The 18,208-nt window shown below is 38.3% G+C and overlaps 1 protein-coding gene across 4 annotated transcripts in view; it reads left to right on the top strand.

Moving 5' to 3' along the window:
- Positions 1–3,157: 3,157 nt before the first annotated feature.
- The window catches only part of LOC146695635 (uncharacterized), a 107,910-nt gene continuing 92,859 nt past the window's right edge, over positions 3,158–18,208 (top strand). For 3 of the 4 annotated variants that reach the window (XM_085477951.1, XM_085477952.1, XM_085477954.1), the window contains exons 1-9: positions 3,158–3,267; positions 5,630–5,751; positions 6,366–6,440; positions 6,529–6,628; positions 11,369–11,492; positions 11,583–11,858; positions 14,272–14,352; positions 14,959–15,078; positions 16,508–16,564. In XM_085477951.1, coding sequence (XP_085334077.1) covers positions 5,664–5,751; positions 6,366–6,440; positions 6,529–6,628; positions 11,369–11,492; positions 11,583–11,858; positions 14,272–14,352; positions 14,959–15,078; positions 16,508–16,564 — 921 coding nt within the window. In that variant the 5' untranslated portion in view covers positions 3,158–3,267; positions 5,630–5,663. The remainder of the gene's footprint in view (positions 3,268–5,629; positions 5,752–6,365; positions 6,441–6,528; positions 6,629–11,368; positions 11,493–11,582; positions 11,859–14,271; positions 14,353–14,958; positions 15,079–16,507; positions 16,565–18,208) is intronic. The other variant, XM_085477953.1, reaches the window with a different exon arrangement.

Here is an 18,208-nt window from a genome sequence, read left to right on the forward strand (position 1 = left end):
AGGGTGAAGGTTAAGCTAGAGACTCGAGAGTTTTCACCTGTTACTTTAGTTAGCTAGTCTATCTTAGTACAAGGTACATCATGTATAATTGCCCAATTTTATGATGCTTAAAGCTGTGTAGATTAGTATATGTAGGCAATATACAGTTGTGCAAATTTTAGTAGTTCCTATTTTCTGTTAATTTTAACTGAAGTTCTGTGAAAGTTTTTACAATCATTAGGTGAAAATTTAAGAATTTGCTAGGCTGCAATTGATAACATTTCTCATCTGATGTGAAAAATCACTGTAACTGAAACAAAAGACAATTTTAGTTTATCATTTTGTTGTTGTTGCATTTTTATGATAACACATTAATCATTTTTATGAGGCAGAAATGGCTTTCAGCTGTCATCTTCCTAAACCACCCACACCATCTCTTGCAAGTAAAACAGTAGATTAGGTCATGTAGTGTGATTGAGTCTCTGGAAATCACAGGAGTTAAAAATCTCTAAAAGGGCGCTTTCTCTCTAATGTCTTTGAATCTTTTTTATTATTATTATTTTTAAGGGCACTGAACATGTAAACCTAATATCTTGGGGCCAGAATCAGCATGAGCATCTGTCGCTTGCCACCCCGATTTTCCTTTGTTATCTGACTCTCCTGACTGTCTATTAAAGCTGAAATGCCAGGAAAAAATATTTCAAAGGGCAAGTCCCCATAACTATAAAAAGATCTAGAGGGATATTCTCTTGTGATTTAAAAAAACCCCCCAATGCTTTTGTATTCCAAGTTTTAAATGACAGTGACTTCTGCTTAAGAACTGATAACTTATTTTCATGTACCTCAGTTCATGTTGCATGCATTTTATTCTTTAAAAATTATACAGAAGATATATTAAATGGGAATAAATGTCAACGTGATGACCAAAGTGATGACCAGGTGTCCGTTTACAGCAAAACCTCAGGTTTTCAATTTTTAATGGAGAAAAAAATATATATATATATGTATCCGGGAACCTGTTGAGAATTCTGTGTTTGCCTCAGAAATGCTTTAGAGGAAAGGTGACAAGAATTTAAAATGGACTGCTCACAGACAAAACAACATCAGCAGCAATGTGTCTTTTTGAAATAATGTCCTGATTACTCTGGATAATCTGCAGACAATACCGTGAGCAGATTTCATTGGAGCTCCCAAAGAAATGCTTCTGAAAAGTTTTGACAGCTTATGATTTACTGAGGATTTTAGGATAGCAAAAGAAAAATCCCAACCTCATACACCACACACAATCTGTCTTTGCCCACAGAGCAGCAACCCAGCAACAGCTTGGCTTTTCACAGCACTGCGAGAGGATTACTTTGCAAGCAAAGATTGTGGAACAGAATATGCTGGACTTTTATTAAAAGTTCTCGACCTAATTTGTGATCTCTAATCTGGCCAGTAATTAGGTATGCAATCCAGACATTACCTGAGTAATTAACAGTGAATTAATTCTATATATTTAAGGTTACATTTTATGTATTTGCACATAATTATTTAACTGTAAACTGTATTATTTCCTTATTCTAATAGATGTAGGACTCAGTGGATTGTATTTCTCAGCTCTACCAATACATAAAGTTAAGCAATCTTATTTGCAACTGGTGCAGTCCAAAAAAAATAAAATAAATAATTTTGCAATAGCTGAATGTATATATGCTTTGCCAGTAGTAACACCTTTAGGTTACCACAGCAACAACCATTTTTCCCGAGTAAGACCAAATTATTGTTATAAATAATACAATAACACAAACAAAGAGCTTACATTCAAATTGACTGATGCAAACTCTTTTAATAGTGTATTTCTGATAAATACAGTGTATCCTGAAGGACCATTAAGGCTCCTTGTCATTTTCATTATTTCGTTATTTATTGGTTTTACTTTAAGAGTAAGTTTACCCAAATCACACACACACATATACTGGAGGTGGTACAGAGCCTGTTTCTGATGAAAAATAAATCAGTTCATTAAAAAAAAGGACGGAGGAGGGGGGTTAACAGTCACAAAACAATTTTCCAACATTTGGATTCTTGTGACTCCAGTGCTAACACACCAAGTCACACTTTTAAGCATGAGATGAGAAAAGTTCTTATAGCGATTCAAAATTAAAAGAACTACAGGAGCTCTAAAGAAATGTTTGTGCTAAAACAAAGAAATTTGGCCATCTGTTTCATTTGAATTTTAATTTCTTTCAAGCCCTTGTCTCGGTTTCTTTTTAGCACAATGCTTGAATGTGTATCTCGGAGTGTGTGGCCCTGTGGTGAAGGGGAGGGTGCACGAAAATCATCTGTCTAAACAATTACATGTGTGGATCTTGAACACCTGTTTGTACTGAGCAGGTGCCTTGACCTTTTTCTTTAAACAAAACTTTAGGATGCTAAGTAGTTTTAATTCAACCAACACTTTTAACAAAGACAGCTCTTTTTGTTAAAGAGATTACAATAATATGGATGTGACGAAACTCAGTTCGGACAGTGGTAAACATTAGCAAACCCTCACTAGGTTTGGATAAAGTCTACGCTCACAAGCCTGTCAAACCTGCATTTGAAACATAAGTTGTTGGCTACCATATAGCAGTATAGTATTGCAACATGGCATTTGGGTCTTCTAACTAAAATAGTATGTGGATTGAGTTTGTTGCTGTAGCACAGGGACTGCCCCTGAAAGCTGCCTTTATTAAACCTGCTCATCATTCCGCTTTATAATAAAGCATAACGTCTTTTTTATAAAGTGATGAATAGCCAGGTAAGCATGGATCAGCATGAATACGCGTTGACACGTTTTGTATTCTGCACATATTTACTTTTAAGCTTGGCTTGGATAATTCTAATTACTGCTAATATAAAAGTACCTTACTATCAAGTAAAGCCACATGCTTAGGGTCTTTATTGGGGATTTTTGATGAAATCATAATACATCAAACGCCGTGCAATACCCGCACCTGGCTCTTTTAATAACAGTTTGTTTGAACTGCAATCGGGCATTTATTTTACTGAATATCAAAGCTGTTTGACTGTGTGCTAGTCTTGTTTGCTGAACTCTCTGTCAGTGAACATTTCAGTAATAATGACAGAGTGGGAGGGCCACTCGGTGCAACTAATAAGGACAGCGATCGGGCTGGCGATCCCACTGTGACTTTTATTTCCAAGTCTTGGAATCCGGAATCGGACTGGTCGTATCCACACATGGACTATGCTTTTGTCGCGGTTTTTTTCTCTGTTTTCGTCTTAGAGGAAACTTTGTCAGATACTGTAAGTACTTATGGATCAAATTAATTTCACAGTAAACGAAAATTTTAAAAAAGAAGAAGAAAAAACGGCTTAATGTAGAAATCAGCTTGTGAATTTATTGAAAATCCCCTTTTAGCGAGCATATTTTGCTTGTTTTCTCATGAAAGTGTGTTTTTGTTTTTTTATTTTTTTTATTTGTTTCCCTACTTAAACTCCCGGCTTCATCCGTGTAACTTGTGCTGGGACCCATGCCTTAGAAACGGCTTATTTCTGATTTTCTTGCAGCTCTGCAGTAGTAAACACGCACCACTTTTGCCTATTTGTTAACAGCAAATTACGTAATATTCTAAACACTGAACGAATATCAAGTGCTACGTTTCATACTTATTAAAAAAATGCTCAAAAGCCCACAGCCAATCAGCGGTCGCGCATAGAAACACGCTTCTTTGAATATTGCATAGTTGCACTGAGTTATTGCCTCTGAGCGAAAGTGGCTGAATGACTGATGGATCGAACAACTTAAGTGCGCACGGTTTTGCCTGGTGCCTGTGATACATACGGGCTCATAGCCTCCGTGTAACTACCTTAAACTGCCCCTGTGTCCGTTTAGTTGATGCGGATATAGAGCAGCTGTGTACCATGCTGCTGCACCGGGGGGAGCGTGTGGGTTTAAAGTTGCAGCTTAACTCGCGCACAGACCTCGATAATATGACTGCGATTTGTAAAGGTGTGGAGTAACTGCGACAGCAGGGTCCGCCTGCAGAGCCGCGTCTGTTGCATGCATTTGCAGAAATGACCAGAATAATATTACTCCTCCACGCAGACACGGAATGTGATACCTCTGTACTGCCTGTGACGCTTGCATAGACTGGCTGTAGGAAGTGGCATGGCCACTTCATTACCGAGCGCCATGATACTGTAGACCTGCATGTAAAACTTTATGATCAAGTGGGGGAAGGCTTGAAGGGTGGATGGGAATTATGTATGTATATATAAATGTATGACACGCCTTTCTATTGCCTTTTTTGTAAGATAGATATTGGAATTACCTTAATTTGCTGCAGCTGTATTAGGGCCTTTTGAGATCTTTTTTAGGAATGTCTTCAGAGTTGTCATCCATGGTGGAAATAGATAAAGTCTTTGCAACTACGCTGCCACAAATTTAAAATCCTCCAAACTGCTTATTCATTAGGAGGTCACTTCATACTTTTAATGCATAATTTTAATATAGCACAATAAAACATGAGATTTTATCATGCACAGTACCTCAAGTGCACTCAGATTCTTTTTAACCTGTACAACTTGAAGTCCTTGAAAGTCGTTGAAAAAGCCATGCGAAATTCTTTTACCTTCTGAGTTCATCTGTCAACATTATTTTGGCAGCGCCCCAGTTTTTCAGGCAGAGCAATCTAGTCGTTTCTAAAAGTGTTAGTCTGAAAAGCCCACTAAAGTTGAGGGTGCTTTACCGACTGTACTTTGGAGCAAACACTCACCATCCAGTGCGACTACCCAAAAAATGTGTGGCACCTCTGCAATGGCACGAGAGTAATCCAGAAGATTTTGTTTGGCAGCATAGTGAAATGGTTCAGGGGACTTTGTTGTAACTGGAGGTTTCCAGGTTTGATACTCACATGTGATATCCTTGAAGAACATAGTGTTGATTGAGTACTACATAAATAAAAGATCAAGGCTGTGGCAATATGATCAAGAAGCCAATCCCATATAAAACCCATCGTACAATTACTGTCACACATACTGTAAATATAATTTGGAATATTGATTAAAAAAGAGGAGAGCAGATGAACAGACTGAATGGATTACAAGCTGTAAATGGAGAAGCTTGGCTCGCTGGATAAGCAGAACTTAAAGAGAAACATAGCTAAGTGTAAACACTGCTGTGGTATAAACATCTGAATTCATCACTGTATGAAAACCTTAATTAGAACAAAACAACGAACAACTCGCCAGCTTCACCATGGTGACGGAAATAAATCCAAAGTAAGGCTTTAGGGACATTTGAATGCACAAGTGAGTTAGGTAAAGCAGGAAAATCAGGCGCATGTTAGTGCTGAATTCAATTCTGCAATAATACAACTTGCATATAATATAATGGAGTCATGTTTCTAATAATGAAAAGAAGTGATTAGAATGTGACAGATGTGTGTATATTATTTCTTCCTCACTTGAATGTAAACAACTTTCTACACTAGATTGCTAAATGAATCCAAATAAATTAAAAGATACTGTTGCCCAACATAATAGCATCCTTATAATAAAATGGGCTCATTGTTTTCTTGGCTATTCTCTGTAATACAGCGTGTTTATCCATTGTTTAACTTAACTAAACTGAAGCTGAAATTAAAGCCATGTTGTTTCCATCCAGGTTTTCAGGTGGACTGCTTTCTAGAGCCAGAGCCATGATTTGCTTGTTAAGGTGGACTGCTCTCCTTTGGACTTTAAATTCCATTCCTTGCGCTTTGGGGATGGCAGTGAGCGAACAATCAGGTACATGGGTTTGTTGTCTGCAACGTTTTGCTCCTAACAGCATATTCCTTTTAACAAAATAAGATTATTGATGGTGATATTTTACGAATAAACTACTAGCTCTGGACTCTGATCTTTTATTAATGTCAATTTGAAGAAGATGTAGACAGAAATATTTAGACTCTATTATAATAATAGACATTTGTCTGTGTCCAAATCCATCTTCATCGGTTTTTGTTTGCAATGACTTTACTTGAATCCAAACTTTTGATTGATAAATATGTTACACAACAATCAAAATGCATAAAGCTGATCTCCATTTCATTTTTTGTGAAGTTGATGTAGCCACGTCTCTAAATTGGATCCGACACTCTCGTTTCTTCATTTTTTTTAATGTTCTAGCAAAACTTTTAAAGATTAACAGAAAAAAACAACAACTTTTAACTGATTTTTCTGGTCTGATGTGTTTTTTCTCCTTAGGAAGTTTTTGCCTTAAAAAAATTACAAGAAATGCACAGTGGAAATTATTTCGTGATGGATTCACTGTCTTTTCTGTAATCCTAGTCAAAAGTGCTTCAAAATATAAATGAACATCTGTACCCAACACAAACAATTTCTCGGTTGCTTTCCCCTAGATGGCTCATGCCCCCCTCTGAGCGTAGAGGAACGCAGGTTTTCTGATGTTTTAGATCGTCCCCTGGAAATCACAGGTAGGTACCGAATGAACACGGTGGCTTTGTGGGGATGTAGACGTCGGCTTGTTCAAATCTAGTAACGCATTGTAATCCTGTCCCGCAGGATTTGATCTCACAGAAATGTTTCTTCTCCGAAAGGGAACAATCGCAGAAGACCTGCCATCATTTCGATTAGGAAGCAGTCCACTTATTAAGCCAACAAAGTAGGTAGCATTCACATCTGTGCTAGGGGTGCATGTGTGTGTACATTCTTCATTATTTACGTTCGCATTGTTCACTGGGAGAAAACCTCACAATACAACCATGCTATAAAAATGTGTGTCCAAGGCTATGATCAGTATTGAGCTGCAGGCTATTGCTCTCTGGCTCCTTCATGTGCTTATTTCTTATAACTCAAATATTGCAGGACCTTATGATATTTTACTGCTAATGTGTGTCTTTATTGTGGTGGCTATAATGAGAATTTGAGCTCGCTTTCTTGGATTTGGCTGAAGAAAATCTAAATAAAAATAAACAGTGTAGCCATAACTGAATTTCACAGAAGGCTTGAACTGATGCAACCCAGATACACCCTGTTCAGAGCAATAGTTCTATTTGCCTTGGCTAATAAGGGCAAGCAGTGAGGTGAGCTGGTAGATGGAGAATAATTTGAACAGAATTAATATATATTGCATTTTATTCTTGAAATCTCATAAGGGCAAAAACTGGGACATAAAGGAATGGGGAAAAAAGTCCCAAGCTTGTATAATAAGACAGGAATATTAAAATGACTATGTAAATGACACATTCACTTACTGAAGACCTTTATTCCCCAGTCATCTGGCAGGGTCATGATGTGGCGTCACCTTGCTGCTGCTGATGTGACGTGTATAGTAGCATCATATTTTATAGAATTTATAAAAGCCTATTGCCCTTTTTACATTTGTATCACATGAGACCTGGGACATAAGTGAAAGCGCGATGGTTTGCATAACTTATACTGAGGTTTTAAAAATGAATCCTGAGATATTCATTGTTTTGTGTCCTCGGGTTGTAACAGTGAAAGAGAACACTTTGTCATTCTTCCAGGAGGGCAGGATATTTTTAGTATTTTTATATGCAACTGTAAACATTTACTGCCTCCCTCTCTCTCCCCCTCTCCCTCCTTGGCTGGGTGAAAAAAAAATCTTTGAGCCAGGTGATTTGTGATCTGCTTCCCTGTTCAGTCAACCAGCTGAAAATACATTCACTTCAGCCCTTCACTCAGTCTGGGCCCATAGTGCAAGAAGATGCTGCCTCTCGGTGACGCTGCTGACAGTGGCATTGGTTATAGTGGCAGGACTGCGATCCCTCTCATATCCAATTATCTAAGTGCTTTGACAGGTGATACTGCATGTCAGCTGAGGAGGGAAAGCGAGGGCAATTGCACGAAGCAGGAGGCCCCAGTGCCCCTGCCACAGCCAGTAAAACATTGCTCACTCCTCTCGCAGCATATGCAGCAATAGATGCATAGATATGGCTGATGTTCTGCCCACTCCTTGGCACAATACACATTACGGTTCATAGATCACTGCTGACACGCTCGTGGAACATTTGTGTGAGGGAGCACATTTGCCCGGCAAAAAGCAACACATATTCATCCATAGAGTATTAAAGCAGAGTGTTGCAGTTGCTCCCAGCATTTTTATAGCTTATTTATGTCTGCTCTGGCTCTCTTTGGATCATATACTAACTTGTCTCTCACATCTGAAATGCATGTTGGTCTATGGACTACATTTTAAATATGTTTAAATGGTTCTCAACTGTCTGTCTTACATATTGTTGTACATAGTTTAGCAACTCAAGCTCTTCAAGCTTCAGTAGAATTTGCAATAGACTCCATTTTTGTGCTCAAATCGGAACCAAGTTCTGCTTTCGAGCAGGTACTGTAGCTTTTGTGGGGTGTTTTTGTTAACAATGCAAATCAAGCAAAACAGGAATTTAATCAGCACTTCTTTTTAATGTGACTGCAAAATCTTATAATGTAGCTTATGCTGAGATTTGTTTAGCAACCGACAGTTTTAGCAATTTGTAACTTGTGGCAGCTTATTCATCATACAGGCTTACTGTGGTCTACTAGTTTACTAGTTTATATTCTACCTGGGTTGCCAATAGGGAAGTTGCAGAGTGCCCTCTTTGCTTTAACATTAACTTGCTGTTTGGTTATGCAGAGCTATCAAAACCATGTAATTAGTAATTACTCCCATTTAGTACCTTTGCCCTACATGTAAATTGTGCTTTAAGCACAGCCATTGCATTAAACTTCTGACCAAGTGTCCATATGTTAGGATTTGGACGAGAAGCTGCTTCACTATTGCCACAACACCAAAAACGCCAAAGGATACTTCTGGGATGCCAGTGGCTTTGACACCATAGGAATGAGGATGAGCTCGTCTTACAAAACCTAGCTACCTTCGTGCACCTCAGCTGTACAAAATAAAATGTCTATATTCTAGATCAAATCCATGCCAGTAAAAAAAACTCTTCTACCGAACGTAAACACATAAGGTGGGCTCACGTTGGGAAAAAGAAGTAATAGCCATTTGGCGCTTGAATGATGGATCTAGGGTAAAAACTGACACGGTAAAGTCAACTTTGAACTGCGCAGAGATTGAATGTCAGTGATAAGGACGCGAGCCAACTAGGCTTGCATTTGAGATTTGATTGTTTCAGCTGTAGCAATCTGATTCCTCTAGCTCAGTTTAAAGACTCTTCTTGGATAGGATTTATTACAAGGCAGGAGACTTAAGTCTCTTCCATAAGATTGCCTGCCAGAAAAGTGGTGTTGCTGTGATAATTCTGTCAAACCATTGTGTCAGCCAAGCAACGCAGACAGTCAAAAGCACGTTCCAAGAGTGGTGACAGTTTTCAGAAAGCACATGATCACTCCTTATAAAAATGGAATTAGCTCTGAGTGTAATTCTTGTGTCAGGGTGTTACTGTGCGTGATCTTGTGTGCTTCTCTTATTATGGTTGTGCACACACAAAACTATTGTAATGCTCTGAGGTGTTTTTCCTCTGCTCTCCCTTACTGCTATGGACGTTCCATTGCTTTGGCTTGAAACCAGACCCTACTTCTTCACACTGTAAAATACAAGCCTATAGTAAACAGTCATTATAAGGTTTGCATTGAAACGAAGATTTACTAATGAATGCGATCTGGAATGCATTTCTGTTTGTTCCAAAGTGTATTTCCCAATACAAATTATTTTTATTCAAATGGGACTTGTAAAAGAAAATGCTGGCAGGATCACTTACAGCATGTTGTGGAAGTGTTTTGCATGTGTACTAGGGAAATTGAATGCAAATCCTTCTAAGTCATGCAGAGTAGCACTTTCCCAAAGAATCAGACAAGCAGTGTCAAAACAAGTAACACAGAGCTCCACATTTGGCTACTTAACCACCGGGGCAGTCAACATGAGGTCAGGGTTGGCGTAATCACATACAGAGATTATAAAAAGCTGTTTTGGCTGTGAACCAGGAGAAATAAATGGAAATTTTCTTTCTTTTTTTTTTTTTAAATTCACTCATTATCACCTACTAAATCATGCCGAGTAGCATTTTACCAAATAATTAAACTGTGGTCAAGGTAACCAACCCTGAACTCCAGGTTTAGCCACTTAGCCATAGCAGTCAACACAATGTCATGACCTTTAACCCTCTAGCCTCTCAGAGAGAACTGTGCCAGCCCAGTGAAAGAACTTTGTGAAAAAGGGTGTAAAGTGTGGTACGAATAAGAATTCTCTTTTATTTTATGATGTTTCTTGCTCCTTAAAAATGATGTGTAATCCATTTAGTACAAATAGGTACTGTATGTGCAGCCTTAAAATGTTCTGCACTGCATTTATTTTCAGAATCTCACTTTTATAAATTGCCACGTCACTTTTGATATTGAATTGCTGCTGAAATAATCCTTTAGCCCTTAGGCAACAAATGACCTTCCCAGTCCTCGGCCCCTCACGGAAGCATTTGATTTTTCAGGAGCTTTAACTTGGAGCATTTATCATTTTAGTCATGTACCGTGCACACCAAAAAAATCGCAAAGAATTCAAGGGACACAATAGAAGAGGGTAGGAAGCTCTGAGAGAATAGGAGATGATATATTGGAGTGAAAACTAATTTCCAACCTGTCTGAGGAAACACTCTCTCTCGCTTCCTCCCCCAGGCTGTGCTCTGCCTTCTCAATGACCTTATCATTGCATTATTATTATTTTTGCTGATCTTGATTTATTATGTTTATGCTCTTCCACTTTTGGCTGTTAATTTGAGTGTGGAGTTGGGTTATAGGTTATAGTATTTTGAAGGATATAATGTTTTTTGTTTTTTGTTTTTTTTAGCACAACGTATAAAATAGTGAAAGAGAGTGAGGGTGTGGGCTGAGCAATGAGTTAGTGAATAAGATGTAAATCATTTGGGAGTGGGTATGATTTGAAATATGATATTGTTTTTCTTATATATTCCAGTTTTTTTCTGTGTATTTTTCTTCTGCTGGAGGAAAGGAAAGGTGTGTTATTTGACTTTACAGAGTGGCTGAGGTCATAGACATAAACCCTCTGTAACTGTGCGTGTGCGTCGTATGTCAGCGAAGTAAAAGATTGACTTCTGTGACTTTGGATCGATGTCTATATGCTTTCATCCATCTGAGTGACAGGGAAGCCTGTATAAAATACATCAAGCTAAATGGAATTAAGTTTGTCAGGTTTATTTATGTGGATGTCTCTTCAGCAAGAGGATACTGAAATTATATTGATCACTGAAGCTGATTGGCTGGTTCATTATTCAGTCCCTGAAAGCTTTAAAGTGCCTTACATTCTGCACTGAAAAATTAAACCGGACACTGTTATTCAATTTTTTAAAATTATTTCAAAGTTAAATTTAATATTGGTGCTCTGTTGGAATGTAACTGTTCCTGATGTTCTTTTTAGACTGATATTTCCAAATGGGCTTCCAAGTGAGTACTCCCTTGTCTCCATCTGGCGGGTAAGAAGAACTACAAAAAAAGATCGGTGGTATCTTTGGCAGATATTTGATCAGTCAGGAGGCAGTCAGGTTAGTGCCAATATATATTTTAATTGTGTGTAATAGTTTGAGTATGTACACAGATATGGTGCGGTGACAGTCCTCTTCTTTACATCTCAGGTAAATGTTGTGGTTGACGGCGACAAGAAGGTGGTGGAGTTTTCTTTCCAGAGCCTGCTGAGGAACACTCTCCGCTACACTTTTAAAAGCCGTGACCTCCATGCCCTGTTTGATCGCCAGTGGCACAAGCTGAGCATTTCTGTACAGACCAACGCTGTCTCCATTTACATGGACTGCAAGCTAATAGAAAGAAGAGCGACTGACGAGAGGGCCAGCATCGACCCCAGTGGGCGCACACTGATCACAACACGAATAGAGGATGGACGGCCTGTAGATGTATGTCCCATGATAAACATGTGTGGAGCACGTTTTTTTTTCTCAACTGCAAATTTAGCAGTTTGTTATTCAATATGTTCACTTGTCCAATATGAAAGCACCCCTACTGCTTTCAAACAACATTCAAAACATGTGTCAGGTGCATCTTAATCAGTTTAAGTCTTCAGTTTTACACATGTTCATGACATACTCAACACATACAGTGCTGTGCAAAACTCTTGGGCCACTCCTCATTTCTTTATATTTTGTTCCCAGTGAGACAGGCTCGAGCAGTTGCTCTTCAGTCTTTCTGAAGGTCTTTCAGAGTTTTTCTTTGGACATTGGATACTTTTTCATTCATTTTCAGTCCACTCCTTGTAACTTCAGGGGATTATTTTATTTATTTGTCAAGACACTTAAATCATAAATCAATCTTGTGTCTACACATAATAGATAATTTGGGAAAGAACCAATTTAAAAAATATCTTTAGGCACTTAAGGCACCAATAAGGTGATTCCCAAAGAACCAGATAATTTCAGAAAACTGGACAATTGGAAAGCACAGCTATTTACAACAGATGAACATGATCTGAAAGTCATGTCCTTAAGAAATAGGGGGGGAAAGCAACAAAGATCTGACAGATGCATCTGGCCCATTTGTTGATCCGTCTACGGTTCACTGAAGCCTCAACAGAAATGGCCAAGGAAGAGGAACAGGGAGAAAAGGCTTAGCTATGCTAAATTACATACACAGCCACAAAGTGGCAAAAGGTCTTATGGAGTGATGAATCCAAATTTTAATTTTTGGGGTTCAAATTTATGGAGCAGGTTTGCAGAAAAGCAAATGTCTACAATCACTTGTAAAATATGGTGGAGGCTCTGTAAGGGTTTCAACCAGTGGTGTTGGGGATCTTGTCAAAACTGATGGAATCATGAACACAGAAAAGTACTGGGATGATATGAGATGATGTGGGATGATCTTGAATGAGAACATATTAAAAAGCAACCAACATCCAAAGAAGAGCTTTGTATGTCCTTCACGAAGCCTGGAGAATTATTCCTGAACAGTACTTCAACAAATTACTAGTAAGCTTGACTTCAGGCTGTGCTGAAGATTAAATAATAATAGTGGTGGTCATAGCAAATACTGACTCTCAAGCTCATTTGAATAATATGTTGCATTATAAACTATATTTCCACGTATGTTTGCACATTTTTTAATGAATCGCTGTACCTGTTTCCAATTTTCCTAGCGAAAACGAAAAAAGGAGGGGTGGCTCATAACTTTTCCACCATACTATAATAGATGGATGCTTCTACTGTAGTGTAAGCTTTTAATGTCCCCTTTTGAAAGCTTGTTTTTCGGCTGTCGGCACCTTGTTTTTTTAATCATTTGCATGAGAGGAGGGAGCCTTTTTTTTAGCTAACACTAGCAAGAATGGTTAGCAAGCTACATCTATAGACAATTGGGTTGCTATTAAACAAACAGATAAAATACATGAAATTCAATCAACAGAACTGGAGCAAAAACGTCTTGGACAGGCTTTTAGTAAAGTTTAACCACACAACAAGCCATATCATTTTTCAGATAAATGAATTAAAAATAATCTAAAGGCTACCAGCACCAGAAACAGTCCAGAGATCCAGTTACATCCACCTGTGTGAGTAGAGTTAGCAGACAACTAGCAGCCTAGTCTTCACCCACCTGTCACTTCAAGCAGCAGCAGCGCTTTTAATGCAAATGGGTGACCTATAAACAAAGTAACTCCTGTACAGCTTTTACAAAAGTGGGAAATTAGTTAAAAAGAGCATATTTATTCACTTTTATTCAATAATGCAGTACTGGAGAAGAAAAGTGTTTACTGTGCTGAGCAGTAACCATGTTTATTCATGTTTATTCAAGTCAGGCACTTTAGCGCTGGAGTCTGTTGGGTTGCTTTTGGAGTCAGCCTGAAGTGACTATTCAGTGAACTGCATTTGTTGGCACTTCCGCGTTGGCTTCATTTTTCAGCCCCAGAGGTGGCCAAAGTGCCAAAAACAACAAAAGGTCACCTTGCCATTAGGTCAGCCGTGCCTCTGGATAGACCTTGGCTTAAGAAGGATTAACAGCTGACTTTTTATCCTTTGTGACTGATAATAGTATGAGTAACACCTCAAAAAAACCAACAACATAGGTTTCAAATTCTCCTCTGAACCAGTTGCAAGTCATGCGGAAGTTGAAGCTTTTTAAAAATATATGTTATGTTTTTAATGTGGTGCTTTGGAGATGTTTTGCAGGCGACAGGAGTTGCAGCGTTGGGACATTATGGCTACAGTAGCTGACAAGTGAACAAATTGTGCTGTCTGAGCCAGTGAAGTGTAGACATTTGTCAGTTAAAAGAGGAGCATGACGAGATGACGAAACTGTTGAATAATGCTGTGGTTGTCTCCACAGATTGAACTGAAACAATTTCTAATCTACTGTGACCCTTACATAGCTGAGCTGGAAAACTGCTGTGAGCTCCAGGACCCAAAGGTAAAACGCTTTAACGCCTCAGAAAACAACTGAATTTACTATTATTATTATTTTTATTTACAATAAAGACTAAGAGCTAATGAGCTGTAAAAAAAAAGACATTTGTGTTTTGTTATGCATTTCACAAGTAAGAAAATAAATTAGGTTACTTTTTTTCTTTAAAAAGTGAAAGACATTTAAGCTTCTTGGTAATCGTGTGCCACATACTGTACGGCTCAACTTTAACCATTACATAAAAGTGTAAGAAGATTTTTGTGTCATCCAAAAGAACGCCCGGCCCCAGTTAGAAATGAAATAAGATAGAACTTCTATCATCATAAAATCATTAAGAGCTAATGTTACGGTGATTCCAAATGGAGACGTGACCTTTGAACTCTTGTCATTGCATCTCTCCCTAAGCATCCTGCCATGTCAGTGTAAAGTTACTCTTAGAGAATTCTCACAACCTTGAGAAGCGCTTATGACAGGTTGTAAGCTTCACATAAGCATAAAAAGGTTGTCTGGGTTAAGTGTGCTGCACGTGACAGTGGCTTGATTTTTTTTTTTGCCCTGAAGCAAGAACACAAAGGAAAGCGTCTAAGTAGTGAAATTTCTGTATTGATCCAGTGTGGAGCCGAGAGGACATTTAATGGGACTGCCCCTCCCCTGGTTACAGCTCAGATCCCCTTGATGCTGTCTCAGCCAGCCCCACAGTCCATTGACAGATGTCACTGTCCAGCTGAAAAGGTACACTCAATTCAACCCAGCAGGGGCTTCTAATTGAGTGAATGTAATGGCTGCTGAAACTGAGCCAGCCTTTGATTTGACGCCACGTGTACTCAATCCGATATGGGCATTCTAGAGACATTTAAACACCATTTATATCAAAAACTATTTTTCTGCAATGCCAACCAAACACATTACAGTCTAAATGTATTTACAAATGCAGCTATAATTCTCCCAAGCATGGCAAATATGCACTGTGCAATAGATCTGTGAAGCTGTAAGGAATTCTTTCACCTGCAGATATTAATGTTGCCTTCGATAACAAACTAAGACGGTACAGCCGCAAGGTGATCTCTTTTATCAGTGGAAATAGATGTGAGATACTGGAATATACTCGGATAGTAAAAAAAAAAGAAGATTATATTTTTAAGTAACATATGACTAAAAACATCATTGCTTACTGCAGGTGCAGTATATTACTTGTATTTTTTTACTGGCAAAACAGAAGCAATATTTCTGTTATTTCAAATGCAGTTATGGTCCGATGCTTATACACACTCATCATGCACGTGAATGTCGTGGTAATTTGGGGCTTTTTAAATTTCTTTGAATTGTTCTTTTTCCAAGTTGGAATAACTGTACAACATATATCTTTAATCACTTAAAAAAACAAGAATTTGGTGCATAAGTTTCAGTTTATTTTGGATTTTCTTTCATCCACATAAGGTGAAAAGTATACATACAAGCTCAAATATATAAATATATTCGCAAAACACTAATCTGGATTAGTTGGTGCTTACAGTGTCTTTTGACTTGACAAAGCCAAGTCCTATTGACATCTTACTAATAGTGTGATTGATTACAACTGGTAGTTTCTCTTTGCCAGCATAAAAAAACTGACGAATATCACAAAAATGGGAAAGTCCAAGGTTTTGGATAAAGCCGGCTAACATTAAGGTCGAGGAATGGCTTCACAACAAAATCTACCTAAACACTATGTCTGTGCCAGGATATCAACCACTTTAAATGTACTCTACCAGTTCTGCCAAGAAGAGTGGTCAAATAACCAGTCAGGATTCTGCCAAAAGCACCTGGTTGAGGTGCAACTTCCTAAGGGAAATTTAATCACATTTTAGTGGGTGTGTATGGATATTTGAGGCTGTGTGTAGGCTCTGACCCTGTGTGAATTGGAGAAAATCCAAAATAAATTCAAACTTTTGCACCCAATTGTTCTTTTTTTAAAGTCATTAAAGATGTATGCTGCACAATTCTTCCACCCTGGTAAAAAGAAAATTTCGAAGAAATCATTAAAAGCCCAGTATTACCATGGGATTCGTACCCACGATGTGTGTAAGTAAACAGCTGACTGCAACTGTATGTTAAAAGATTCATGCTGTTGATATAAATGTGTCTATGTATAGTTTCAGTCCTGCATGTTATGTGTGCACAGGCTGGTCTTCCAGGCGTAGCTGGACTGCCAGGACAAAAAGGAGATAAAGGGGAAAAGGTAAGGGCCAGATTTTTAGTGCTTTTTGGTAAATGTGTTTGTCTTGACATCTATTCAAGGGAAAATGGAGTTGTTCAGGAAATGTTAGTGATTTCACAGAAGTCTCAACTTGATCTTGTCAGCATTGTGTTCAGCACCTTTATTGCAAATGACCATAGTTTTGTTCTCAGATACTCTTAGCTGCAGCTCTGGGTTTGCTTTCTGGGCAGTGTTGCTGGTTTTCCAGGACAGCTACAAGGTCTAAATGTCAAGAAAGACAGAAAGGCCCCGTAGGACGCATTTATACTTCATTGTTAGAGGAAGAGAAATAGAGCTTTCTTTCAGCAGGGAAATATCTATATTGGAATGCCTAGCAAAGTCCATGTTCTGCAGTCAAGGTCCTTTGGAGAGGCTACTGTGCAATTATCTGCAAGCATTCACATTTTCTCCCAAATATCCCAAGCAGTGTGAATTGGTAAATCATACATTTGTTCAATCACTTGAAAATTGGTGTAGTTTAAAAAAAAGATTCATGACAGCTCAATAGACAAGTGGAAATGTAAATTGTAAATGCCCAGTCACTGAAAATTGTGGGTGTCGCGTCAGTTGGAGGACAAGAAAAACATGAAGGAACCATCAAATACCGAGACAAAAAGTGTTATTATTCCCTAGACAAATCACATTGTTTGGAGAGTCAAATCCCCTTTTAGCTGCCTGTACAAGGTTAAAAAGTGACAAAAGGGAGAAAGCTCTGAATGAAAAGAATTCACAGGGACGAGCAGGTGGTGGTACTGTACGCCTGATAAGACTATATGGCTTTTGGGGGTCAGTATCCTAATTACCATGATGTGGCTGTGGGATTAAGATATGTAGGATGACTGTAAGAGTTTTTGTTCCGTGAAAACCAGTCATTTCTGCAAGGCACAAAAGCATCATTTTAAATCATTTATACCTTTAGCATCCAACTCTGGAATTTGTAATCGGGCTTTTTTGAGCTTTCTACACCGTGAGTTGTTACTGCTGCTAAAGAGGCATCGTGATTAGTGCTGGTAATCCTTTGAACAGCACCAAAAATGTACTGCCTGTGTGCAAGCATATGATTATAGATTGTTTTTCTTTCTAGCAGAGTAAAAAGGACTATATTTCGTCACTTTTGCATGCCAGTTGTCACAATGTCACTGAAAATCTGGAGACACTGAACATCTGTAATTGTTAGAACAGATACATAACAAATAATAAAGACATGGATGCTTAATCCTTTTAACTTTTTTAGCTTTTTATTTTGTTAGCTGATGTTTAAAATAGGCAGCGATCATTTTAAATATCATTTTTAAACTAGCTTTGTTTAAGAAAGAAAGAAAGAAGCAAAGGAAAACAGGTTGCTCTAATCAAATACGTTGATGTGCTATAATTGGCCTCTAATGATTCTTAAATGACCCAGCAGAGATCGGTTCTGAAGCTGTAATGTGTCTGTGCATTTGGAATGTGGTTGAAGTGCTGGTGATTAATTAGTTTCTGGTAATTGGTGTGGGTATTTAAAGTGGGTAAAATATAACAGGCTGCTGGTTCAGTTTGCAGTATAGCAGGCACTGTGCAAGTTGTCAGTGCTTTTGTTACATCAAAAAATAGCCATTTAATGTCCCAGTAAGTGTTAACCTGGTACCT

Source organism: Copadichromis virginalis, linkage group LG13 (genome assembly GCF_057382275.1).
Source record: "Copadichromis virginalis isolate Kocher_CV1m ecotype Utaka linkage group LG13, C_Virginalis_male_GT1.1, whole genome shotgun sequence".
NCBI classification, from domain to species: Eukaryota; Metazoa; Chordata; class Actinopteri; order Cichliformes; family Cichlidae; genus Copadichromis; species Copadichromis virginalis.